This window comes from Spea bombifrons, chromosome 10 (assembly GCF_027358695.1).
Source record: "Spea bombifrons isolate aSpeBom1 chromosome 10, aSpeBom1.2.pri, whole genome shotgun sequence".
NCBI classification, from domain to species: Eukaryota; Metazoa; Chordata; class Amphibia; order Anura; family Pelobatidae; genus Spea; species Spea bombifrons.
The window spans coordinates 23683895-23710172 of NC_071096.1; the positions used below are offsets into that span (position 1 = coordinate 23683895).

Sequence of the window (26278 nt, forward strand, 5' to 3'; positions counted from 1 at the left end):
TCTATTTATGAATACTTAACGAACAATTTCCCCCTTTTTTTTCTTTTCTTAAATGGAAACTTGGGATATGGTTTGAATATATAAGGGATTTGTAGTTTTTAGTTACAAATTTTTAAAGCACTAAAACTTTAAAGAATACTTACTGATATCATAATTTATATGTTGATTCACTAGGTTATTGCCATTGTTACTATGAGAATATTTAGGAATTATGGTTTATCCAATCTGGAACGTTCATTTTTTTTTCTTTCTTTTCTCTTTTATCGGTGGTGCTGTTTCTTGCTATGAATTTGTTTACTTTAACTCCCCCCTACCTACCTGCTCCTATATATAAGAGCCTTGTAAGTGTTCAGATAGAAGGGTTGAACACTAAAAGAGGGAGAATGGCTGGGTTCAGTGGGGACTGGACATTGCCAGTTATTGTTTGTTTGTTTTTTATGTTATTTATTATATGTTGTATGTATTGTACAGGCTGTCTGATGAAGAGGTTTTTGAGAAGAAAAGATTATTTTTGGTTATAGTTAAGTTTATAAGAATCAACTCCCAGGGGCTTAATTCCCCTCAGAAAAGACAAATTTTATTATTATTTTTGATTGAGAATAAAGTGATTGAGAATGATTGAGTAGGTTTTATACAAGAAACGCATTAGAAAGAAGATAGCTTATTACTTAAAAGTTGATATTTTCCGATATTAATTTATTCCACTTACAAGAGTAAAAAAAGAGGTACAGCCATTCTTATCTCAAAAAACATAACATACAAAGACATATATAAAGATATCGACAAGAATAGCAGATATATTTTTATGATATGCGAAATAGATGGTAATATATACTCTATTTAAATCTCTACACTCTGAATACTCATACATTAAAGTTTATAACGAAAATATTAAATACATTTGAACCCTTGATACAGGGAATATGTCTTATAGGATGTGATTTAAACGTAATTATGGATCCGGATTTAGATCAAAAATTAGTTAAGGGAAAAAGGATAAATTGAGAGTTATGTGAGACAGCAGATAAATTTGTAGTTTGTTAATTCATAATAATTTCTATGACACATGGCGGGTTTTACAGCCAACAGAGGAATATACTTTTTTTTTCAAAATCTCATTTATCTTATTCCCGGTTAGACAATTTTTTGGTTAATTCATATGCGATTCAATTTTGTAAAACTGTTAATATTATTGATACTGTTTGGTCGGATCACTCAGCGGTGTCATTGGAGTTAAAAATTTCTAATTTAAATAAATCATGGTCATCATGGAGACTTAATAATAATTTGATACTAAATAATGAAAACAAAACATACTAAGCTGAAATAACGAGACTATATTTTAAAGAAAATTTGAGAGATAATCTTCCATTAGTTACAGTTTGGTGTGCTTATAAAAGTGTTATGTGGGCTTGTTATGGTGGCACTGTTCTCTTTTAAAATCTCTATGGACTAAGGTATTTGATGAAATCTCATTAGTAATGGATTTAAGTATATCGAACTCTCTTGAAACGGCTTTATTTCATTTCTTACCAGTATTCATCCCATCTGGTAAAAAATATATTATGATCCAAATCATTATGGCTACAAAACTGATTATTGCCAGAAAATGGAAAAAAGAGTCCATTCCCTCTTGGTGTGATATTATTAATCAAATCTCCTATCAATCTAAAATGGAGAGAGGCATGGCTATTAAATTAGATACTCTAGACAAATTTAACAATTTCTGGGCCCCTTGGTTACGTTACCATCAAATATAGTCATATTTTCCTCCAAAATGGGGATTCTACCACGGGCTTAACCTTCCATATTAAATTGATAATTTTTAAATCATTTACATTTAGATTTTTTTTCTTTTTATATCTTGATAAGACAGCCTAATTATGTGTTTATGTTTACTGTATATTCACTGTACTTACATATTTTAATGTATGTACTTAATTTATAACACTTTGTATTTGTTTAGATGTGAGGATTTGATGTGTTGTCTGATGTTTGATGTATTGTATTTTATGCTTAGTCTTAAAAATATCTAAAATAAAGATTTATAAAAAAGACATACAAACCTACTAACTACATACATAAATAATGTATGGAAACATAGCATAGCAGGAATGGATCAACACATTAACACACAAACCCAGCATGTATAGAACAATTGTAATTCACGTGTGAACTCAGCACTGAAGGCATAGAATCAGACATACAAAGCCTGTATTTGCAGGTATACAATAATAATGTATGGAAACAGCATTGCAGTTATAGATTAGCAGAACACACAAGCCCATAATTGCAGGTACAGAGCAAATGGAAATCACATGTAAACTCAGCACTGAGGGTATAGATCAAATAAACACATGGTAACAGCACTGCAGATATTGATCAACTGAATATGGATCTACAGAATAACACAAAAAAAACATAAAGTTGAGGCGTCCACACTGCCCCCATAGAACCTGACCAGCAACCAGATAACAGACACAAGACTTGCCATCTTTGTTCCCAAACAATACAGCATGAGTCAACTTTGTCCCCAAAGAGCCCATCCTAGGCCATCTTTGTCCCATAAACACCCTGCTTGTGTCATCTTTCCCTTTCCACAAATCAATTATACATCTATGATACACACAAACACTTTTAAAGTCACTCACTAATTCACACTTTCATTCACATAATTCATTCACATAATCGTTTATTCTCTCACTCACACAAATCACACATATTCATTAATGCATTCTCACAAATTTATTCACTCCCTCATTCAGACAATTCATCCACACATTAATTCATACTCTCCCTTATTCAGACAATTCATCCACACATTAATTCATACTCTCCCTCAGTCAGACATTTCATCCACACATTCATTAATTCTCTCCCTCATTCACACAATTTATCCACTCACTAATTCATTTATTCTCTCACTCAATCTCACTCTTTATTTCAATATTCTTATTACCCGCTTCTTCACTATCTACCCCCTCTCCCCCTCCTTACTATATACTCCTATCTCCCTCCCCTCCTCATAATCTACCCCTCTCTCCCTCCCTCCTCATAATCTACCCATCTCTACCTCCCTTCTAATAAATTACCCCTCTCTCCCTTCTCATAACCTACCCCCTCTCCCTCCATTCCTTCTCATAATCTACCCCATCTCCCCCTCCCTTCTCATACTCTACCCCCTCTCCCTCCCTCCCACCTCATAATCTACCCCCTCTCCCTCCCATCTCATAATCTATCCCCTCTCCCTCCCTCCCATCTCATAATCTATCCCCTCTCCCTCCCTCCCATCTCATAATCTACCCCCTCTCCCTACCTCCCTTCTCATAATCTACCCCCTCTCCCTCCCTCCTCATAATCTACCACGTCTCCCTCCCTCCCTACTCATAATCTACCCTCCTTTACCTCCCTTCTCATAATCTATCACCCTCCCGCTCCCTCCTTTCTCATAATCTACTCCCTCTCCCTCCTTTCTCATAATCTACTCCCTCTCCCTCCTTTCTCATAATCTACCCCATCTCCCTCCCTCGTTTTTCATAATCTACCCCCTCTCCCTCCCTTATTTCTCATAATCTACCTGCTCTCCCTCCTTTCTCATAATCTTCCCCCTCTCCCTCTCTTCTCATAATCTTCCCCCTCTCCCTCCCTTCTCATAATCTACCTCCTCTCCCTTCTCATAATCTACTCCCTCTCCCTCCTCATAATCTACCCCCTCTCCCTTCCTCCTTTCTCATAATCTACTCCCTCCCTCCTTTCTCGTAATCTACTCCTTCTCTCTCCCTCCTCATAATCTATCCCCCTCTCTCCCTCCTCATAATGTACCCCCTCTCTCCCTCCCTTCTCATAATCTACCCCCTCTCCCTCCCTTCTTAAAATCTATCCCCCTCTCCCTCCCTCCTCATAATCTTCCCCCTCTCCCTCCCGTCTCATAATCTACCCCCTCTCCCTCCCTCCTTTCTCATAATCTACCCTCTCTCTCCCGTCTCATAATCTACCCTCCTCTCCCTCCCTTCTCATAATCTACCCCTCTCTCCCTCCCTTCTCATAATCTACCCCCCTCTCCCTTATCATAATCTACCCCCTCTCCCTCTCTCCCTTCTCATAATTTAACACAGCCAATTGCCAGATTTTGTATATTTAATTTTATTATTTGGCAATTAATTGAATTGCACTGTTATAGGTGTAGTATGGATAGAGATCCCTCTTGATTATGTTTTTATGCCAGTGATGTCACAATAACATCACATCTTACGTTATTGGTTATTTATAGGAGGGGATTTTTTTTTCTACTTGTGGGAGAAACATTATTTCTCATTCTCCTCCCTGTGATCCCTGATCATATTGTAATCACCAAGCAAGCATCCATTGGGGATTCCAATGCACGTGATTAGCCAGTAAGGGGAGCGATCAGATATCTCAGCAGAGTCTAGACAGACCCTTCAGGGGATATCTTGTCTTCTGCTGACCTTGCTGTTGATGTCAGCAGTGACATCTCCCAGAAGGGAATGCGTGAATGGGCATTCCTTATGTAACTATGCTGTCAAGACAGCCTGATCTCCCGTGCAGCAACAGAGAGATGCCCCTGCCACTACAAGAAAGTCAGACTGTACATATACGTCTTAAAGGGCTTTATTGAATGCCTTTTTAGGACGTACATGTAGTTGACTGATGTGGTTAATACAGTTATACTCAGGGGATGTTGTAGTTTATTTTTTGCGGTGCACTGGCGTCTGTCACTACTTTCCTATCTGCTCCCGTTTTGGAATGCACCAGGTTAGCCCAGAGTTTTTCACCACGTAATGTACCATAAAGGAGATTATTTGTACCTGTAGTAACACGTGAATAAATAGCTTTTCTTGAAGCATACAGGCAAGACTGCTGGTCATGAATTGGCCATCATCTGCGTGGCTTACCCTCTGAGATTGTGTCTGATAGTGGCACTTAATTTGTATGTCAGTTCTGGAGGGCTTTTTGTAGGTATAGCTTTATCTAAACAATATTCAGTGCTGTGTGTGGTGTGATATGCACTCACAAACAATATAGATGCATCAGACCCATCAGTGTATGGTGTAAAATACTTTTAATAATCTTCATTAAGAATCTATGAAAAAAACAGACTACAATAGTGCAGTATCTTTGGGTGTACTGGATGGAAAAAAGTAAAGTTACGCTCACAGTCCGTGTAGGCACAACATAAAAAGATGTGCTTAAGTGCTCTTGACACCAAAAGTCCACAGTAGTCCTGCTTAAGAGAGTCTGATTGAAACCTTCTGGAGGCGTTTAGCCGGTTCGGCTTCCTCAGGAGCAATGAAAGTAATAAAAATAATCAGTAAGTACTTCTGTCGTGTCTCTTTTCAGTACTTACCGATAATTTTCATTGCTCCCGAGGAAGCCAAACCGGCGAAACACGTCGAGAAGGATTCAATCTGAGTCAGTGTGTTTGTGTGTGTATATGTATAGTGCTGGAGTCATTGTGTGTATGTGTATACCGCAGTGTCAGTGTGCATATGTATAGTATAGTATATATACTAGTATAGTATATGTATAGTGCCCGAGTTAGTTAGTGCAAGATTCAGCATGTGTCAATAGTGTTAGTGTCATTTTATATATGTATAGTGTTAGCCAGTGTGTGTGTGTTAATGCATGTGTATGAGTGTGTTTAAATGTATTTATGAACTATTGTCTGTTCATTTTCCTGAACCAAGAACATGAGGTTAAGTATTTGTAGGCTCCAGGATCCATAGGGTTGTCTTACAATACCTGACCCACTGGAAGGGTTATAGCCCTGAGAAATGCTCTTGAATTCTGTTCCATTATTTTCATGCTACTCATTTTGCTCAGGTGTCCCATAGACATGTTTCCTCTTGACCTGGGAGTTCCCAGTCAGACAGTGGTTCTCAAGGAGGAAGTACAGTCAGGACATACCTGAGAGTAAAGAACTGTGTGGCCACGTTCTCTGCTCCTCTTCTGGCTGCTAGGGAAACTGCACTTGCTGCTTGAGCCTCTAAATAATGTTTGTGGCATAAGTCTGGGTCCTGCAGTCCATATTAACCCTGAGCATTGCCTAGTCGCCCTCCAGTACCCTAGCCGCCTTTGTCTTGATTTTGTTGGTTGCTGGTATCTAGACACAGCTTGTCTTGACCACAAGTCCTGTATTGCTCATGGATTGCAATTTCTGATCATAGCAAAGTAACAAAACATGGGAGCGACACACTGAACACCAGATAGACTACTTTTTGGGCAAGCTGCAAACATCTCGGTTTTTCCTAGATGTGGACCCTCATGTCTTTACTCCAATGTGTGTAGCACAATGGATTTTAATCCCTTTAAATGTTCATATACTTATTTAAAATGCTGAAAACATGGGGGGTTCACACTGGGCACCTTATGCATTGGAGGAAAAATTTGTGGAATTTAAAGGGCCTGTACGCTTTGTACTGTAATGGGAATGAAAGAGATCTTAACCCCTTGTTTTGGGGCATGCTGAAAAAATATTCATATTGCAATGCAAGTGCTCCAATGGATTTTAAATCCCTCAAAATCCTCATTTATTCAAGGGCTTAAAACGGGTTTAAGGGGGTTGGAAGACTGGGTACCTTTTGTCTTTTGTACTGCGGTGAACCAACTAATTTTAACTCCTTGAAAAAAGTTATTTCATAAAAATGGTTAAAACTTAACCATTTAAGGAGGGCACACTTTTGCACCAGGTTGGTGACGTTTGAGTTTTAGGCAGAGGGTTGTCCCTTTGTATCCATACCATATGTGTATGTGCGAGTGTGTGTGTGATTTTACATATGTGTATATGTATGGCCCAACAGATCGTCGTACTGTTATTCAATTAATGTAATTGTTTTGAAGATATGTAGTATAACAACAAAACAATAGATATTCGTAGTTTTTATGCACTTATAGCTACACTGAAATTGCCAAAGCAGCAGCTCTTTTCACAATGATTACCAGATGTGATGCCTCGGCATACTTGTTATTAACGAATATGATCAGCAGGTCAAAAGTAACACATCAGAGTTTGCAAGCATGCGTTCCACACTGTGTTTAGGCGCCGACTTAATTTACTATAACTATTTACTCGGCCCCCAAACGTAAAGCCGCCGATGCGTTTGACGTCATCTCACCGCCGTTTAAAATTGGCGCCAGTATATACACTCCTTCTAATCGCACTTTATTTAGCCACCTCCCTCCTCGGTGTAATATATATACATATATACACATTTGCTGGGTAATGTTGGCGCATTGGACTACAAATCCCAGAAGCGTATACAGTCCCGCCTACCAATGCGCATGCGCCTTCTTAGCGCAGTCCGCCATTTTGTGAAACGGGCTGGGGGCGATTAAACGGTGAGCTGGAAATCGTAAAGGCTTTCTTTTCCTGGTTGTTATTTTGTCTCCCTTCTAGAATCCGTCGGATCTGCCTGAAAAGCGGAAAAAAGCCGTGAAAAAGCATTGCAGAAGAGGTGAGGAAAGATGAAAAGGTGGTTTTGCAGGAGCTTTCTCCGGCCTCTAGGTGTCACGATGGGGCTCCGGTTCGGGCGGCAGACGGGGGGTGTTTGTCTCCCTCTATCGTTATTGTAATTTTGTAGGAAAAAAAATGTTTGTAATTCGTGACTAGGTTTACAGTTATCAAATTATCCACATGTTTTTGTGAATTGTCACCGCTCTAATACACTGCATTTTATCTTTGTTAAGCGATTGTGATGGCTCGGCTGCTCCTTTAGGCCTTTCCTCCATTTTCTTTCACCGCTCTTTATCGTTCATCGTTTCCCTCATTATAACAGGATGTTACTGTTCCGCAATAAATAATTATATATAAATAATGTAAATAATGTTGTCGAGATATGCTTAGAGGCCATGCTATTGGGTTGTGAATATTTATCCCGCTTTTTTTTTTTCAATACGCGTTTTTGCCGTGTTGGCTTAGAACGAAATGTTTTTTTTGTTTGTTTTTGCGAGAGCTTTACTCGAGACAAAATTTAGCAGCCTAGAAATATAACATTCGCCGTGTTGTTTCTTTGCTTTTCGGAGCTTCTTTTTGTAATAAAAGCTACATGTTTAACCTCAAAGTTTGCGTGGCGAAAAGCGCGAGCCACACGTTGTAGAACATTTTGCAAGGGAAGTGTCTAACAAATTAAGAAAATCCAATATTCCACTGATGCGGCTCTTATATTCCCTTAATGGTTAGATCCTCAGATAGCAGAGAGTATCAAGCACAGCACTGCATCGCAGGAAGGTTTCCAGCACTTTTGAAACCATTTATACTTCCAGTAGGGAGTCACATTGCTTGCAAGAGCTCCCTCTACGATTAGGCTGAGCTTTCATTTCGTTCTTAACTGTCATTCTTATCGAAGACGTGTTTCTGAAACACTTTATTAGTTTAACTGGTAGACTGCATTATGGCGCTAACTTATCCTGGTTTGAGGTTGTCTCGATATTTGTGGGCTGCCTTAAATATATATTGTACGTTGCTACGGAATTTGGCGCTATATAAAACAATATATCTATCTGACTTGTGGGGGTGTTTTGTACAAATTCCTGTCATCTCTCATTGTACATCGTAAGGTGATCCTCTCACCCAGCAGTAGTAAATCAATCTCGATTTTAGCCAAAAACAGAATTCCTGACCAAGTGAAGGCAGTAATTTCAGATGTGATGGAATTGCTAGTAGGCTTGTAAATACAAAAACGTGTGGAGTGTTTCATTACATTTTTAAAGGTTTGCAGTTTACTTAAACTTTCAAAGTACACTACTATAATTTTTTTTACAAGGGTAAAAAAGAAAGTTTAAGCCACTTATATTAAAATAAAAAGTTGCATCATGCTTTACCTTCTTATCTTCAAGTAACCAAAACGGGGGGGGGGGGGAATCTAGAAGCCAACCAAAAGTTAGGAGCCAGCTCCCCCTCCCCCATCCATGTTTTAATTTTCATGATGTTTATCGAGCCTTTCCATACGCTAGCATACTCGAACACTGTAAGGTAACAGACGCACGCTAACATCTAATGCTCACAAACACTAACACCTTGCAGTAACACACGCTAATATTCCGCGGTCATGTACACACTCTAACACCATACGCTAATACACGCACACACTATATGCTGACATAACCACTCATGCTAATGCCATACTGCAACATAAACTCTAGCACCATACTCCTATACACATGTGCACACACTGGCTAACACTATACATATATAAAATGACGCACTCTAACTCTATGGACACATGCACTACAGTACAGTAGACATACTGACTCCAGCGCTATACACCGAGTCTGACACTATAGTATACGCTACTCTTCTTTTTTGCCTCGCCACCATATGCTTTTCTGCGGTGGTGTGGTGAGCTGAGTGCCCTGAGGCACCCAGCAGGGTCACATATTGTGACTTTTGTGACCCTACTAGGAGCTTCATGGCACCTGCTAGACCAGACCTGTGCAGGAAAACACAGGTTGCCATATTAATCAGGGTGACATCAGTTACTTATTTCTGTGTATTGACAAAAAAATCCTGCATGCTGTTATTTGTGCCCCCCTCAGTTACCATGGTAACTAGAAGACGCCTTCAGATGCCTGTTCTGTGACTGATCTTTGGCAATAGTTCAGATTGTTTTCTTTGAGAAGCTACCTATTTGATATTTCTGCATTCTTTGTTGTGCAGAAGAAGCTTGTGTGCTTAACTGTAAACATAAGACAAGAAAGAGGGCTTGACAAGGTGTGTCTGTGTGGTCCTCTCTTGGACCTCTTCAGGGTCTGATGGCTGTTCTGTGCCAGGTCTGCATAAAGACTCAGATAAATTTTGAACTTTATGGCAGACAAGAACCCTTTAGCCCTTCTTGAATGCCTATTTTTCCTCGTATGAAGACATGCATCTTAAGTCCTTGGTCTTGTCTTCAAATCAGGATAGCCATATGACTATGCCATCTATAGTTCCCTGACTCTTCTAACGGACGGCTGTTGCATTAATCTACCTTATTCTCTGTAAAGTAAAACTTCCTTTAAATTTCATTTAAGCCCCTGACCCTCTAGCTTTAAATTATAACCTCTAAAATTTCTCCTTTTAAAATAAACTTTAAAAATGTAAACTCTTTCCTCGAAGCTGTACATATTTAGCTCCCCCTAATCTAAGTGGTAAAATGATAGAATGCTAAAGGGGCCATATAGGGATTAATATTTTAAAAAGTATTTGGGCGGTTCTGCCATCACAACATATAGGAGACAGTTAATATTTAAAAAATAAAATCACTGGTACACTTTAAGCTTTGTACATGATTTTCCAAGTATATATGTCTGGTTAATGACAAATGCTTCTGTTAACAATCATTTTGTGATTTCAGCTTGTGAAAATGGAAAACGAAATGGCAGAGGCCATAATGGAGGACTCTGAGACTTTCATGAAGCGAAAAGAAACCAAAACCTATCAAAGACGTCGAGAAGGTTGTACAGAGGATGATGGTTGTGTTGTCGTCCAGACCCAGGCAGAAGTAAGTGAAGTGCCTCATGATGTAAATAGCAACGTTCAGATGGTGATGATGGAGCAGCTTGATCCTGCGCTCTTGCAAATGAAGACAGAGGTAATGGAAGGTGTAGTCTCTCAAGAAGGAGATGCCACTGTGGATGATACACAGATTATTACACTACAAGTTGTGAATATGGAAGAGCAACCCATTAATTTGGGGGAGCTTCAGCTTGTTCAAGTTCCAGTAGCGGTTCCTGTAGCCACTGCTTCAGTTGGTGAACTCCAAGCAGCTTATGAAAATGAGGTCTCTAAAGAGGGCCTTCAAGAAGGTGAGCCGATGATCTGTCACACATTGCCCCTTCCAGAGGGTTTTCAGGTTGTTAAGGTTGGTGCTAATGGTGAAGTGGAAACACTAGAACAAACAGAGCTACAGCCCCAAGAAGAGACTGGCTGGCAGAAAGACCCGGATTATGTACCCCCAGTCAAAAAGACAAAAAAAACCAAGAAGAGTAAATTGCGATACACAGAAGAAGGAAAAGATGTTGATGTTTCAGTTTACGACTTTGAAGAGGAGCAGCAGGAGGGATTACTTTCAGATGTTAATGCAGAAAAAGTGGTTGGAAATATGAAGCCTCCAAAGCCAACAAAAATAAAAAAGAAAGGTATGTATTTGTTTTATTGTAATTGTTTTTATTGAGCTATATATATATAGGACATTTTGTGCTATTTTATTTAGAACACTACCGAATCTCTGTCAGTGTGTAAAGTCTTGGTCATGCTGGGTGTGCAACCCTGACGCACAGGTGCAATCCGTGTTTGCCTAAATACACATTCAACATAATTGACACTTCTCTGTAGTGCAGGGGCTTTTTTGTGTATCTAGATATGCTGGGTCACTACTGCTGTGAATGGTATGTCCTCAGTTACTTCATTTAAAAATCTAAAATATATATATATATATATATATATATATATATATATATATATATATATATGTATATATGTATGTATGTCTGAGGTTCAAAGCTCAACATACTGTTCTGCTTGCTGTTTTGTTTTCCAATTTCACCAGCTGAGATTACAACATAGGACATAATACAGCAATATGTATTTTGCTTTTTATCCTGTTTTATATCTTGTTCTTTATATACTTTAATATTAAATTGCAGGTGTGAAGAAGACATTCCAGTGTGAGCTGTGTAGTTACACTTGCCCCAGACGTTCTAATCTGGACCGTCACATGAAAAGTCATACAGATGAACGACCTCACAAATGCCATCTGTGTGGCAGGGCATTCAGAACAGTTACTTTGCTTAGGAACCACCTCAATACTCATACAGGTCAGTGTTTTTATTTAATGACTGCTTATCTTTCAAGTAAATAGGTTTATTTACTCTATTAAACAAGTGTGTTTGTGTGTAAGAATTACTGTGAGAAACAGTTACAGCTCTGCATCCAAAATAAAGACCACTACATTCAGGTATTACAAACAATATGTGTGTAATTAAAAAAAAAAAAAAACACCTTGGGTGTATACTACGAGAGCTGTCTTAATTTTGTGTTCCTACTGCACCATACAGGCTTTGGGGTTTGTTTATTAAAGAGAATTTGTCAGATCATTTACAGCCTTTTCTGTATGTGTTTGCTTGGCACTGTAATCCATAGTTAAACCCTAGTTAGTCCTTCTTACAGAAAAATTAGCTAGTGTCTTTATGATCCACTATTCACCTCGTACTGGAGGTGTTGGTGTGTTATTTTCCTAGGCTTATGAAGTCAAATCTACTATTCCAGCCATCAACATATATCTTCCACCACATGGAGCCCTTGATCAGTGGTGGTGGGTAGGGATGCACTGAAATGAAAATTCTGGACCGAAACCGAAAATTCAAGATTCACTTGGCCAAAGATGACACCCCCCCCCAAACAAAAAACACAGTTAATAAAAGTAACACACCAAAATTGGGGAAAATAAATGCAATAACATAGAGATATCTATCTATATAGATATATATATCTCAGCAACCACACTCCTATCATGCCGAGGCATATCCAGATTCCAGCATGTACTGGCTGACTTAGTATGATAGGAGTGTGAAATCGCACTCTGATCAATCACACCCCTATCATGCCCAGGCAGCCAGTACATGCTGGAACCTGGGCATGGTAAGAGTGTGATTATGCCATGCTATTCTCCCCCCCCACACACACACACTTCCACATCCATGCTAACACACAGACTCACTCAAATATATTAATTCCCTTAATCATACATCCTCTCCCCACCCCCTTACCTGAACTGAAGATCTTACTCGCAGACTTATGCAGTGGCCTTGCTACTTCCCTCTGTACAAACAACTTCTCTTGCCCCGCCCCCAGGGGAAGAAGGAACGGAGCAGAGACATGTGACGTGCATTCACGTGACTCCGCTGTGTTCCTGCTTTTCCTGGCCTGTACAAGAGACACTGCTCGCACACTGTGCTAGCAACGCTCAGGTAAGCAGCCTGGCCCCTGCGGACAATTTTTGTTGGCTGTTTTTTTCTATTTCGGCAGTTTGCCGATAATGCCCTTTTCAGCCGATATATTTCGGCTACCCATATATCGGTGAATCCCTAGTGGTGGGGTGTGTTTTGTTGCCCGCCCCCCTTTTTTTCTTTTTCCAATATCCATGTTCTCCACACAATTTAAGTGGCTATTATGTTTTTTCGGGATGGTCTACAACCCTTACAGTTTTTTTTTTTGTTTTTTTTTTTATAGTGTATGTGCATGGGTCCGTAGTGGATTTCGATGCAGGATAAAAAAATTTTTACTTTGGTTAATCTCTTTAAAATAGGCTTTCTAGTATTCTGTATTATATAAAGGATTTATTTAAGAATGTAATCCCATAATTTCTCCCCAAGTCGATACTCCTAGTGGGGATGTTTAGTACATAGATAAACTTAATTGCCAGAAGGCATTCCTTGAGCTAGAGGAGAAATGAAGACTTTACCTCTGTCAAGTCATGAATCCATGATTCAATTTCTAGCGAGTCAGATTAACCTCTCTACAGACCCTGCTAAGAGGTTGCAGGTTGACTATAGGTACTGCTGCCAACCATGCAGGGCTACGTAGCCCAGCTCACTAATCGCTGCAATCAGTAAAAAAAACCCGTAAAAATTAAACTGTAAAAAGACCACTAAGTTCCTGGCATGGAAAGGGTTAAATAGCATTTGAAATGCCTTAGTGTCTAGTTTTCATAAATATGTGATGGGGTAAATGTATTCCTGAAGTGCTATGTGCGTTGGGGAAAGAAAATGCAAAACAAAAATTACTACCTCGCTAAGTTTGAGGAAAGCTGGTGGTACAAGTAGTGCATGGAAAGGGTTAAAGTATTGGTGTTTAAAATACCTTGGGGATTTAAATGTGTGGTTTGAGTAAATTGAATTGGCCGGGTTCATATAGGTCCCAAATAGGGCATGGAGACAGAATGATCACATATCAAAATTCCAATTTAGAAAACTGAGTTTGTCGTAAATGTGTCCATTTAGACCTCAAACAACCGACACACCCATGCATGAGTGATATCACTGTACTCAGGAGATGTTGCTGAACACATATTGGGGTGTTTGACAGTGGCATATATCAGGAGCTGTAAATTCCTACCTAAAGTACAATGTAGGGGGCGGGGGATGCAAAAGAAACCTACTGCAAAAGCTGCTAGTAGAATTAGTTTATGAAAAGGCTTAAAATATGTGCATTTAAAATACTCTGTCTCTCTCAAAAGTATGTGGTTTGGTCAGGGTAAACTGAATTGGCACCTTTCGAAGATGTCCCATGTAAGATATGGTCAAAGGCTGACTAGATGTCAAAATTCTGAAGCCAAAAACGCACATTTCCAAAATGTGGCCTTTAAGCCCCCCAAACTAACCAACTAACCAATGCATGGGTTTGCAAACAGGTTAAAAGTTGTTGTTTGGTTTTATTACAGGTACTAGGCCTCACAAATGCCCTGACTGTGATATGGCCTTTGTAACCAGTGGGGAGTTGGTCAGACATCGCCGTTACAAACATACACATGAGAAACCTTTTAAGTGCTCAATGTGCGATTATGCCAGTGTTGAGGTAAGTGCAAACTTGGGACATACCACTGTGAACTGAGATATTCAGTTGCAATCAAAAATATTCAACCCCTGTGGCAAATCAGGTTTATTGTCAAAACTTAGACTTTCAGTTGGTTGCAAAGAACAAATCAAACACAATTGACGCTTCAAGAGGTTTTACCAAGTTTAACTTAAAATGCAACTCATGACTTCTCCAGTCTCAATCAACCCCTTAATGGCAAGCATCTTTAGTACTTACTTTTGCTTTTATGACCTGCTGGAACTGAGATGCTTAGCCTGATACCAGTTTCTGCCAGTGTTCCTGAGGAATCTCCTCATGCGCAATGGCCTCCAGTTCAGTAATATTCTTAGGTTTGCGTGCTGCAACTGCCGCCTGCAAATCCTAGCAGAGATTTTCTATGGAGTTCAAGTTAGCTGACTGATGGCCACTGTAGAATCTTCCAGGACTACTTCTGCAAACCAATCCTTGGTGGCACTTGATGAATGCTTGGGACATTTTTCTTGTTGGAAGATCCAATGATGTCCAAGCTACTTGAATTTTGAGCGATTTCAACTTTTTTTTTAATTGACAAATCTGGTTTGCAATAGGACTTAATTGCAACTAATCTATCATAATTTTGCATCCCTACTGTTATGTAAATTAACAGTTTTGGCACAGACATCTTTGATTCAGTGTTGCACCTATATGGACAAAAGTTCATTACACCAACAGATACTTTTATGACATCACATGCTAAATAGTGGCATTAATATGTAATTGGTGTCCCCTTTCCCGCTATAAGAGCTTTCAATCTTCTGGGAAGACTTTCCACATGATTTTGGAGTGCTTGTGTTAGAATCTTTGCCCATCCATCCAGTAGAGCATTGTAAGGTCAGTCACTAATGCTGGACAAGAAGTGTGAGGCCTGCCCCTGCAGACAGCTGCTGCCTAAGGACATGAATAAAGCTTTTGAGTTTATCACGATGGTTGCCTTCATATCTGCTTCCTCCTGGATGTCCACCCGCTCGTTTGTTTCAATTCTATGTTTGGATGGGAAATGAGTCCTATCGTGTTGTAGCACCCGGAGGAATGCCATATTATTGCTGTCTGGGGCGTGGCCAAGAAAGCCTGGCTTGCAATCTCTGTTCCAGTTCATCCCAATGTGTTCAGGGTTCAGGTCAGGGCTATGTGCAGGCCAGTCAAGTTCTTTCACACCAAACTCATCCAACCATGTTTTTATGTACCTTGCTGTGTGCACCACCGTATGGGCAAAAGTGTTGACTCCTCTTAATTATTGAAATCGTTGTTCAGCCTAGACCTCTTCCAATATAGGAAAATCTTGGTACTACAGCACACCAAGAAATTTTGGACAATGCTATGTTTCCAACTTTGTGGGAACACATGGTTGGATAAGTTTGGTGTGGAAGAACTTGAGTGGCCTGCACATAGCTCTGACCTCAACCCAATTTAACAGATTTAACAGATATTGCAAAGGAGGGACCGACATACTATATATATATATATATATATATATATATATATATATATATATATATATATATATATATATATATTGTGTTTAAACAATGCTCAATTGGTACTAAGATGCCCAAAGTGTGCTAAGAAAATGTCCCCCACACCATTACACCACCAGCTGAAACCGTTGATGCAAGGCAGGATGGATTCATGTTTATACTGAAGTCTGACCCTGCCATCTGAATGAAGCAACTGGAATTGTTACTGTTGCCTTTGTGTCATCTTGAACCAGTCTGCCCATTCTCTTCTGACATCAAGGCATTTTCATCCACATAACTGCCGCTCACTGGATATTTTCTTTTTCGGACCATTCTCTGTAAACCCTAGAAATGGTAATGCGTGAAAATCCCAGTAGATCAGCAGTTTCTGAAATACTCAGACCACTCTGTCTGGCACCAACAACCATGCCACATTCAAAGTCACTTAAATCCCCTTTCTTCCTCCTTCTGATGCTCGGTTTGAACTTCAGCAAGTTGTCTTGACCATGTCTACATGCCTAAATGCATTGAGTTGCTGCCATGTGATTGGCTGATTAGCCATTTGTGTTAACAAGCAATTGAACAGGTGTACCTAATAAAGTGGCCAGTGAGTGTATTTGGACTATTTAAGCCTTTTAGGGGCTTGTTTAAGATTTTTTTCTATTGTATCATGTAATTGCATGGTTTGCCTTTAACACCTTCAGGACCGAGGTGTCTTAATCCTTCTTTTTTTTTTTTTTTAAACTTATTTTAATGCATGTACCATTTCAGGTCAGCAAACTTAAACGGCACATTCGCTCCCACACTGGGGAACGTCCCTTCCAATGCAGCTTGTGCAGTTACGCTAGCAGGGATACTTACAAACTGAAGAGACATATGCGCACCCATTCAGGTCAGTGTTTGTTTCCTGTGGGGGGTCTGTCAGATTTTGTGTTGCAGAAAAGCTGTATGTAGTAAAATGTGGCATATACACTGAACCAGATACCTTAGACTGGTAGTACAAAGCTAGGGCAAACTTTTTTTTTTTTTTTTTAACTTATCACATCTTAATATTGAAGAGTGGTACTGAGCCCCCTCACAGGTTTCAGTACCAGAACAGGTATAGAGAGGTATAATATATTTTATTGGACTTGCTCCATGGCTTCAAATTGGAATTTATACTGTAAGTGTTCATATGCTGTATGGTTTCTATGGCCCAGCCATGCAAAATGGGGAGTCAACCACCTGGTTATAGCAAAAGCAGACAAGAGTCTAAAATAAGACTCGAACCGCTTAAAATAAGTGGTTTTTTTTTCAAATTAGAAATACTGTTGGATTATTTACTTTATGGCCAGTGTTGTCAGTCAGTCTTAAAATGTATACCTTGGGTGGTAGCACCTACCAGCAGGAAAAGCATTAACAGTTTTGTTTCTTACAGGTGAAAAACCATATGAATGCTACATCTGTCATGCTCGCTTTACCCAAAGTGGGACCATGAAAATGCATATTTTACAGAAGCATACAGAAAATGTGGCTAAATTTCATTGTCCTCACTGTGACACAGTTATTGCACGCAAGAGCGACTTGGGTGCGTATTTTCCTGGCTTGCTGATGTTTAGTACATTTTTACATATTTTTTAATAAAAATGTAATTCTTTAAAACTTTATACTGGATGCCTAATCACCAGAATTGTACCATGCTAACACTTTTGAAGTCTGAATTAATTGACTTAACTCTGTATCCATTGGCCAGGTATGTGTACCTTTTTAACAAGTGTGTATAAATATCTTTAAATTCAGGGGTCCATTTGCGAAAACAGCATTCGTATATTGAGCAAGGCAAGAAGTGCCGCTATTGTGACACCGTATTCCATGAACGATATGCCCTGATCCAACACCAGAAGTCTCATAAAAATGAGAAGAGATTTAAGTGTGACCAATGTGAATATGCCTGCAGACAGGTAAGAAAATAACTGACAGAAAACTTGTATAAAGTGTAGTTATATTACCTTTTAATTAAAGGTTAATCTATATTAAAGCTCTAAGTGTATTGGCTTTAAGCTTGACTGAATGCTTCTAATATGCAAATATTTCTTTAATTTTTTTTTAAAGGAACGCCATATGATAATGCATAAACGGACCCATACTGGTGAAAAGCCTTATGCCTGTAGTCATTGTGATAAAACGTTCCGGCAGAAACAGCTCCTTGACATGCACTTCAAAAGATACCACGATCCCAGTTTTGTCCCTGCAGCCTTTGTTTGCTCGAAGTGTGGGAAAACGTTTACTCGCAGAGTAAGTTAGTGTCCTAACAGTGTTTTCTAACCTACAGAGGCTAAATATTCATATTCGACAAACCTAATCAGTTGCCGTCTTTGTATATCTGCAATCTTTGTTTTTAAAAAATACCATTCATCTGTATTGCGAGAATTCGTCTTTCGTTTCTTTGACCAACGTTGCCTTCGTTCGTTATACAGACGGATGGGCAGAACGGCAAGACTGGGCACGAAAACTCACAAGTCTACTAAATATAATCTTTGAATGTCTGAATTTTTTGTGAATATTACACTTGCCAAACTGTATACAGATCTCCTCTAGACCAGTAATAATGTACACTACTTTTTTTTTTACATCTGTTAGCAATGGGCATGCACACAATGTGCATGCCCATTGCTAACAGATGTAAAAAAAAAAAAAATCACGTAGGCATGCCATCTCCATAGACAAACATTAGCAGTAAAATGGATCTTAAGGACTCAGTGACTTTAGAATACCACATTTGCCAGTCGGTCTTTGACATTTCTGCCCTGGTCCACCTTAATTACAACTTCACAAAAGCAGCAACAGCTGAGCCACCATTCTGTAGACCATGCATGCTCTGAGCGGTGATGAAGCCTGTAGCGTGTAAAAATCGCCTGTACTCTGAAGCATCCCTCGCTAAAAAGTTCCAGACTGTCTCTGGAATCGGTGTCAGCACAAGCACTGTTGAGAGCTTCATGAAATTGTTTTGGCTAGATGCACCCAAGCCAAAGATCACTGCAATGCCAAGCCGTGGCTGGAGGGGTGTGAAGCACGCTGCCGCTGGACTCTATAGCAGTGGAAACGCCTTCTCTGAAGTAATGAATTACACTTAATGATCTTTACTAGATGGACAATCCTGAGTTTGGAGGATGCCAGAACACTACTTACAGGAATTAATATTGCCTACTAAAAGTGTCTGTGGGAGGTGGTCTGGGTCTGTTTTATGCTTCTTAGTACACGCGTGTGTTCTTTTGGTTTCTTACTATAATACCTCATAACTGTTTACTCCACAGAATACTATGTCACGTCATGCCGACAATTGCACTGGTCCTGATGGTACTGATGGTGAAAACGGTGGGGACGGTGAAATCGTTCACAAAAAGGCAAAGCGTGGGCGTAAAAGAAAGATGCGCTCTAAAAAAGAGGGATCTACTGATAGCGGTAAGCTTATTTCAGTTTTGCAAAATAGGAATAAACAGAATTGATGGAAACTAGTTTGACAAACTTAACAATAGCATTCAGTACAGATGTGTGTTTAATGAGAAGGCAAGATTTATCCATGCACACTTATCCGTTATTGAAGTATTGTAGTCCAACCTTTTGAACTACAGAGGGTTTGTACACCTTTGTGGAACCACAACGCTGCTTCATTCCATGATCTGAAACTGAGCTGGGCGGGCTGTAGAATCATTTCTAACCAATCATTCTCCAATCTGATTGTCTGGTGTCGCCTGTGATAAAGTGTAGTGAAAGTATATCTCCTGCTTAATTGAAGTTCATCTGTTATTTTAGAAGACAATGCAGAACCAGAACTTGATGACGAGGAAGAGGATGATGACGAGGATGATGAGGAGACACCTGTTGAGATAGAAGGTGAACAGGAGCCAGAGCAACCACTGACTCCGGTTCCCCCTCCAGCAAAGAGACGCCGTGGACGACCATCTGGCAAAGCAAGTCAAGCAAAGCAATGTATGTGTTTTTTTGTTTTCTCTTTTGCATATCTTAATGTTTCAGAATATTGAACCAATTTAAATATTAGAGACTGATAACCAGAGTAAACTGATAATTGGGTTCAATTTCCATAGGCGCACATAGGCAGGACTGCAGCAATTACCGTATTGGCCCGAATATAGGCCGCACTTTTTTCCCCCACTTTAAGTCTTTAAAGTGGGGGTGCGGCCTATATTCGGGGTCTAGCGCCCGACGCCCGGGACATGCAGTCCCAGGCGCCGGGCAGGCAGCGGGGTCAGGATACAGATCCCCCACAGCGGTGCAGGGGACCTGCATCCTACTGTCTGATACGCTCAGACTGCCTCCCCTGCCAGCACTTCCCACGGGGGGAGTACCGGCACAGGAAGTTGTCTAAGCGCATCGCACGGAGAGGACAGAGTGGCAGCATATCTCGGGGGGGGGACAGAGTGGCAGCATATCTCGGGGGGGGGAGGACAGAGTGGCAGCATGTTTTTTGGTGCTTTTTTAAAGAAAAAAACTTTCTTTAAAAAAGCACCAAACTTTTAGGGTGCAGCCTATATACGGGGGCGGCCTATATCCGAGCCAATACGGTAAATAGAACCTGTCTTGCAAAGTGAAGTAGGATAAATATCTCAAAGAAGCATCCGAAGCACACAAGCAAGTCCATCTCTGTTGGAGATCGTTGATCGCCTCCTAAACGCTTTAAAAATGGGCATCCGCCGCCATACATTGTATCGTTGTATGGCGGATGTTGACGCCCCGGGGAGTAATGCCTCGACGCCTTCAAGGTCGAGGCATTACAGCAATGACGTTTGGGTGAAAAAAATCGATCGCGAATCGTTTTTTTTTTGTTTTTTTTTTCTCACCCGTTTTAACAAATGACGGTCCTGGCACGTGATTTGTCATAAACTACTTGTTTTTCCGTGACGTGTCCGGACCGGCAATTGTCATCAGGGGGTTAATCAGTTATTAAATATAAAAAAAAAAAAATAGTTTATACTTGAATGAATATTTACTAGTAACTTTTTTCTTTATAGGGTAGTCTTATATTCAGACTTTTTCCCCTAAATTAAACAAATTTTGGGGGGTCCTATTATAATCAAGCAAATACTGTGTTTTGTTTGTTTCTGGGAAAGATATATAATTTATGTGGCTATGTCAAACTCTGAAAAAGGGAATCTTGATTAAACCAACAAAGGGTACTAAAAAAAAAAAACCCTCCGAGCGAAAGGGTTACTGTACTACTGAAAGATGGTGAGCTATCACTTTTAAATTAGTCATTTATAAATGGCTTAAACCCCCCCCCCCCAAAACTAGAGAGTTGCATAGAGATGGCTTTTGGGGTAAACTACAGCAAAACTACTAAAATTTCCTCGCTTTGCAGGATGGTACTTTGTGCTACTTAAGAGGTTTGCCCCATATGAACAAATTTTGTATTTTACTATATATATATATATATATATATATATATATATATATATATATATATATATATATATATATATATATATATATATATATATATATATATATATATATATATATATATATATATATGTGTGTTTACTATATATTACTGTATTTTTTTATTATATTTTTTTTTTACTAATGGCTTTGCTTTTAGCTTCAGCTGTGATTCAAGTGGAGGATCAGAGTACAGGAGAAATTGAGAACATCATTGTCCAAGTCAAGAAAGAGTCTGACCATGATGCAGAGGCAGGGGTGGAAGCAGCTGTCCCAGCTCCTTCAGTGGATGCACCAAATGGAGATCTCATGGAGACCCCGGAGATGATTTTGAGCATGATGGACCGGTGATGTAGGGCAACACCACATATTGCTGACTGGACTGGACTGGGCTGTGTTTAAATGGCTCACTTCTATTTTATGTGATTTAATTTTCTTTTTGTTCCTTTCGGAAGGTTTCATTTTTAAAGACCTGTTCCTGTTTTACCAAATCTATACCTTAAAAACACCATTTAAAAAAAAAAAAAAAAAATCATGGCGTTTTTCACATATATAGATATAGCAATATGTTGAGAGAATGCAGTTGTGTAGGCGTTCGGCTACTTTGCTTGTGAGGATACAGCATTTGGAGCAATGATGTTTTAAGGCTTACTTTTTATTTTCTTGGTCAAAGATCAGTAAAGTGTATTTTTTTTTTCTTTAGATATGTATATTTTACAAAAAGCTATTAAAAAAAATGAGTATCATTTAGCATATCACTTACCTATTACACTTGCCAGAAATGTGTATTTGGGAAATGGCTTTTAAAAAATTGTTGTAAATGCAAATTATGGCTGGGTATGAAATGCACAATATTCTGACTACTGGTAGATAAAATCTGATCTCAAATAATCCCCAATTCAATATCCACTGGTAGAATATTTGGCTTACTTTACTTTCTAGTTCTCTACTTGATTTGTTGTAAAAAAAAAAAAAATTTTCTTAAATTTCTATCAACCATTGAATAACTATGAAAATATGGCAGTGCTCAACTTTTTTTGAAGTTGGCAAAGGACATACTTGGACAGATGCATTGATCCCAAAAAATGAAGATGAGTTTCATTTTTTTCTTTTCAGACTTTACCTGTATCCCGTCTCATGTTTTCATTAACAATAAATAATCTCTTCAATGGTAATTGTTTTTCCGTGTCAAGTCAAATTTTTGACATTTCTCCAAGTAAAATTACATTTGTTTTTATTTACCTTCAGCAACAAAATCATCTATGAATGTGAAAGTACCTGTATATTAAATCATGCTAAGACTTTTTTCTTTTAATCATTTGCTAACTTATCTTTTTTTTTTTTCTTTTTTTTTTTTGTGTACTGCTTTTTAAGAGCAATGAATTTGATAATTTGGGTAGGACAAAACCGTTTTGTAACTTGATGTTTTGTGATTATTTTAGGAGGCCAAAATGAATGGTTAAAATATTGTGATGGGATTCTTTTTTTATTTTTTTTTTAAACTCCAATGTAACTGTACAGCTAATAAAGGATTAATGTAGGCTTTTCGTGTTTGTTATTGCTTCAATTGGGCTGCTATCTCTGACTTGCTGCATCTACATATTTAGTCTTGCTGTCTGCTAGTCGTCTATCTAGCTTTAGACAAGTGCTGCATGAATTGTAACTATTTAGTTTTGCATGGACGTATTTTAAATAAAATATATGTATGAAATAGGTTAAACAGTTTGTTAGGTATTCCTATTTCACTGGGCCCTTGTCAGTGCTAATCGAATGGGTTGTATCATGTCGCCACTGAAAGCAGGATAAAACTTCCTCCCCTGCTTGTTCTCTCTAGTGATGGATTAGGTTAACGGTTTTTGGTTAGGTTTTATTTTTTGCGAGATGCTGATTTACCCCTTGCAAGAGAACAATTTTGGGACCCCTTTTCTTTGTCTAGTTAATGTCTTGTTCATTTTTTTTTTCCCCACACACCTGGCTTGTTCTCTTTATTTGGGTATTCCTCTAGTCCAAAGGTAGCTAATTTAGCTTAATGTAAGAGCCACAGACAAATTATATATGGAGATGTGTATAATTCATATGTAGTTTGTTGTAAACTACATATATGAATATACACTTGATATTGATTTCAATAATCGAAAGTGCATTAAATTTTTTGTAATCTTTTTTTTTTTTTTTTTTTTTTTTTTTTTAAATGCACTGTAACCAAAAATACTAACTTGCTAGGCATCTCCAGAGTAGCTGATTTGTTGAACCTGTATTAATTTGCTGTGTAAGATGTTTTGTAGGGAGTACAGAATGTTTTGTCTTCACAAGCTGTATTAGAGTACACGCACTCTGTCAATGTCTCCATATTTTCAGAACTGGCAATTTCAGTGGTCTGGTCGCCTTTCCCTCAGCTCTGCCTCTTTCTGTGCTTCTCTCTGGTATCGGTGGTCTCTGGATGCTTTCTTGGTGTATGCTCCCTTAGATGGGTTCCTCTCCCTGCCAATTCAGATGGAGATGAGCTTCCTTGGGTGGGATGTACTTACCGCCAGTTCTTTGGTATCTTAGGTCTGCATTGCCATGATGTAGGGCTATGCCGGCATCTTTGCTCCCACTGGCACCCTTCTGCATTTTAAGCTTTTAGGCAATCTGAGGCATAGCTGGTTTGTGAAGTCACACGTGCAAATCAATTTTTTTTTCATGTGACAACTTTTTTTTTGTTATATTATGGCAAGAGGAGACAAACTGTCTATATGATATACGATCATATAACTTATATAGGGAAAAGAAGAAATGTCGGTGCGCTAAGCTAGTCACAGGCTCAATTAATACAAATGTATAATACGAGGCCTACCAAACAGGTGTAAGCATGCTGCAAGAAACAGTGTATTGGCTGTACAATGTATTTTTTTTTTTTTATATAACTTATATAGACGGGTCTATATGATTTACAATAAAAAAGTATATGGTGAAAAATTGAGGGGGGGGAAGCACTTTTGAAAACTTTTATTAATCTGTGAATGCTAATTAAAAACCTGCTAAATAGAATCTATTTGTATTTATAAATACCCAATGTGTTTTGATTTCAGGTATGAATTTACAGCTCTGGTATGTCACTTTCACCCCAGTATGTGTTCATACTACTCTCGAGAGTAGTTATTCAGCCCAATGCATGAGTAGTTTGGGGGCTAAAAGGCATTTAACATTTGAATATTTTAACTCTTTCCATGTGAGATTTTTAAGATACAGCGTTAACTTTTAAGACTTGTTCACAAAAATTTACACACATTATGTAATTACGCAGTTGCTGCAGATTTGTCGGCTGCACATGCACAATGCCAATCTCCACATCCCATATGTGCTCTATTGGATTGAGATCTCTTAACTGTGGAGGTAATTGGAGTGCAGTGAATTTATTGTCAGGTTCGAGAAACCAGTTTCAGATGTGAGTTTTGTGATATGGTGCATTATCCTGCTGGAAGTAGCCATCAGAAGATGGGTACACTGTGGTCATAAAGGGATGGACATGGCCAGCAACTATTCTCAGGCTGTTGCATTTAAATGAACCTCAACTGGTACTAAGGGGCCCAAAGTGTGCCAAGAAAATGTCCCCCACCCCACCAGCCTGAACTGTTGATACGGTAGGGTGGATCCATGCTTTCATGTTTACGCCAAATTGTGACCCTGCTATCGGATTAGGCAATGTTCTTCCAGTCTTCCATTGTCTAATTTTGGTGAGCCTGTGCAAATTGTAGTCTGTTTCCTGTTAGTGGCCCCTGGTGTGGTCTTCTGCTGCTGTAACCCATCTTCATGGTGCTTGTGGGTTCAGAGATGGTATTCTGCATACCTTGGTTGTAATGCGTGGTTATTTAAATTACTGTTGCTTTTCTGTCATCTTGAAGCAGTCTGCCCATTCTCCTCTGACATTCACAAGGCATTTTTGTCCACACAACTGCCGCTCACTGGATATTTTTTTTTTTTTTTTTTTTTGTGAAGACCATTCTCTGTAAACACAAGAGATGGTTGTGCTTGAAAAGCCCAGTAGCTCAGTTTCTGAAATACTCAGACCAGCCTGTCTGGTACCAACAACCATGCTACGTTCAGGAAAATATCCCTCGTTTTATAATCAGTTTAGTCTGACTCACAGCTGCAGCTCCTACTTACAGTTCCTCCCTGCAATCACTGCCGATTGGCCCACCTACTTCCTTCTTCTAGTCCCTCCCTGCAGTCACTGCTGATTGGCTGCAAGGAGGGACAGGATGAAAGGGGTGGGGTGAATCAGCAGTGACTGCAGGGAGAAAGAAAGGGGCAGACCAAAGTGCAGATTGGCCCTGCCCATTTCCTATACTGTCCAAATGGCTCAAGAACTGATCTATCTGGTGAGTATAAAATGTATATTTTGCATGAAAAATGCTAAAAGTTAGGGTTAATTTAGGGGCAGTTATAGTTAGTGGGGTGTTTAGGGTTAATTTAGTGGCAGTTGTGGTTGATGGGGGTCTTCCCTTCAGGGTTAATTTAATGCTGAGGACTGAGGGTTAATTTAATGAATTGAGGGGAATCTAAATCCTGGGGGCAGTGAAGATTAACCCTGTATTTATGTATAAAAGTATTGTCTGAACGAGTCTGCAAATCTACGAGGGCATTATGGCATATCGGGGGTATACGGCATACCTGGGGAGGACGGAGTGACATATCTGGGGGTATGAGGCATATAGGGTATATAAGGCATATTTGCGGAGCGCAGCGTGGCATGTCTGGGGCTATGTGGCATATCTGGCAGGCAGTGTGGCAAGCCTGG

General features: G+C 39.2%; 1 protein-coding gene across 2 annotated transcripts; it reads left to right on the forward strand.

Annotated features, from left to right (window-relative positions):
* The first annotated feature begins 7269 nt into the window (after window positions 1-7269).
* CTCF (CCCTC-binding factor) lies at window positions 7270-23039 on the forward strand. 2 transcript variants are annotated; one of them, XM_053449346.1, is made up of 11 exons: window positions 7270-7356; window positions 10350-11133; window positions 11641-11811; window positions 14436-14569; window positions 16834-16954; window positions 17480-17629; window positions 17842-18002; window positions 18154-18336; window positions 19356-19503; window positions 19855-20031; window positions 21665-23039. In XM_053449346.1, the coding sequence occupies exons 2-11, from the start codon at window positions 10359-10361 to the stop codon at window positions 21847-21849; spliced, it is 2205 nt and encodes a 734-aa protein (XP_053305321.1). In that variant the 5' UTR covers window positions 7270-7356; window positions 10350-10358; the 3' UTR covers window positions 21850-23039. The 2 variants fall into 2 exon arrangements, with proteins under 2 accessions (XP_053305321.1, XP_053305320.1); XM_053449345.1 differs by having other exon boundaries at window positions 7299-7472.
* The last annotated feature ends 3239 nt before the right edge of the window (window positions 23040-26278 follow it).

Excerpts from the sequence above, each read along its gene's own strand:
- CTCF (XM_053449346.1), top strand. The coding sequence starts at position 10,359 with ATGGAAAACGAAATGGCAGAGGCCATAATGGAGGACTCTGAGACTTTC. Across the intron at positions 18,003-18,153 it reads GTGAATATGCCTGCAGACAG|GAACGCCATATGATAATGCA; the intron begins GTAAGAAAATAA and ends TTTTTTTTAAAG. Across the intron at positions 19,504-19,854 it reads AGAGGGATCTACTGATAGCG|AAGACAATGCAGAACCAGAA; the intron begins GTAAGCTTATTT and ends CTGTTATTTTAG.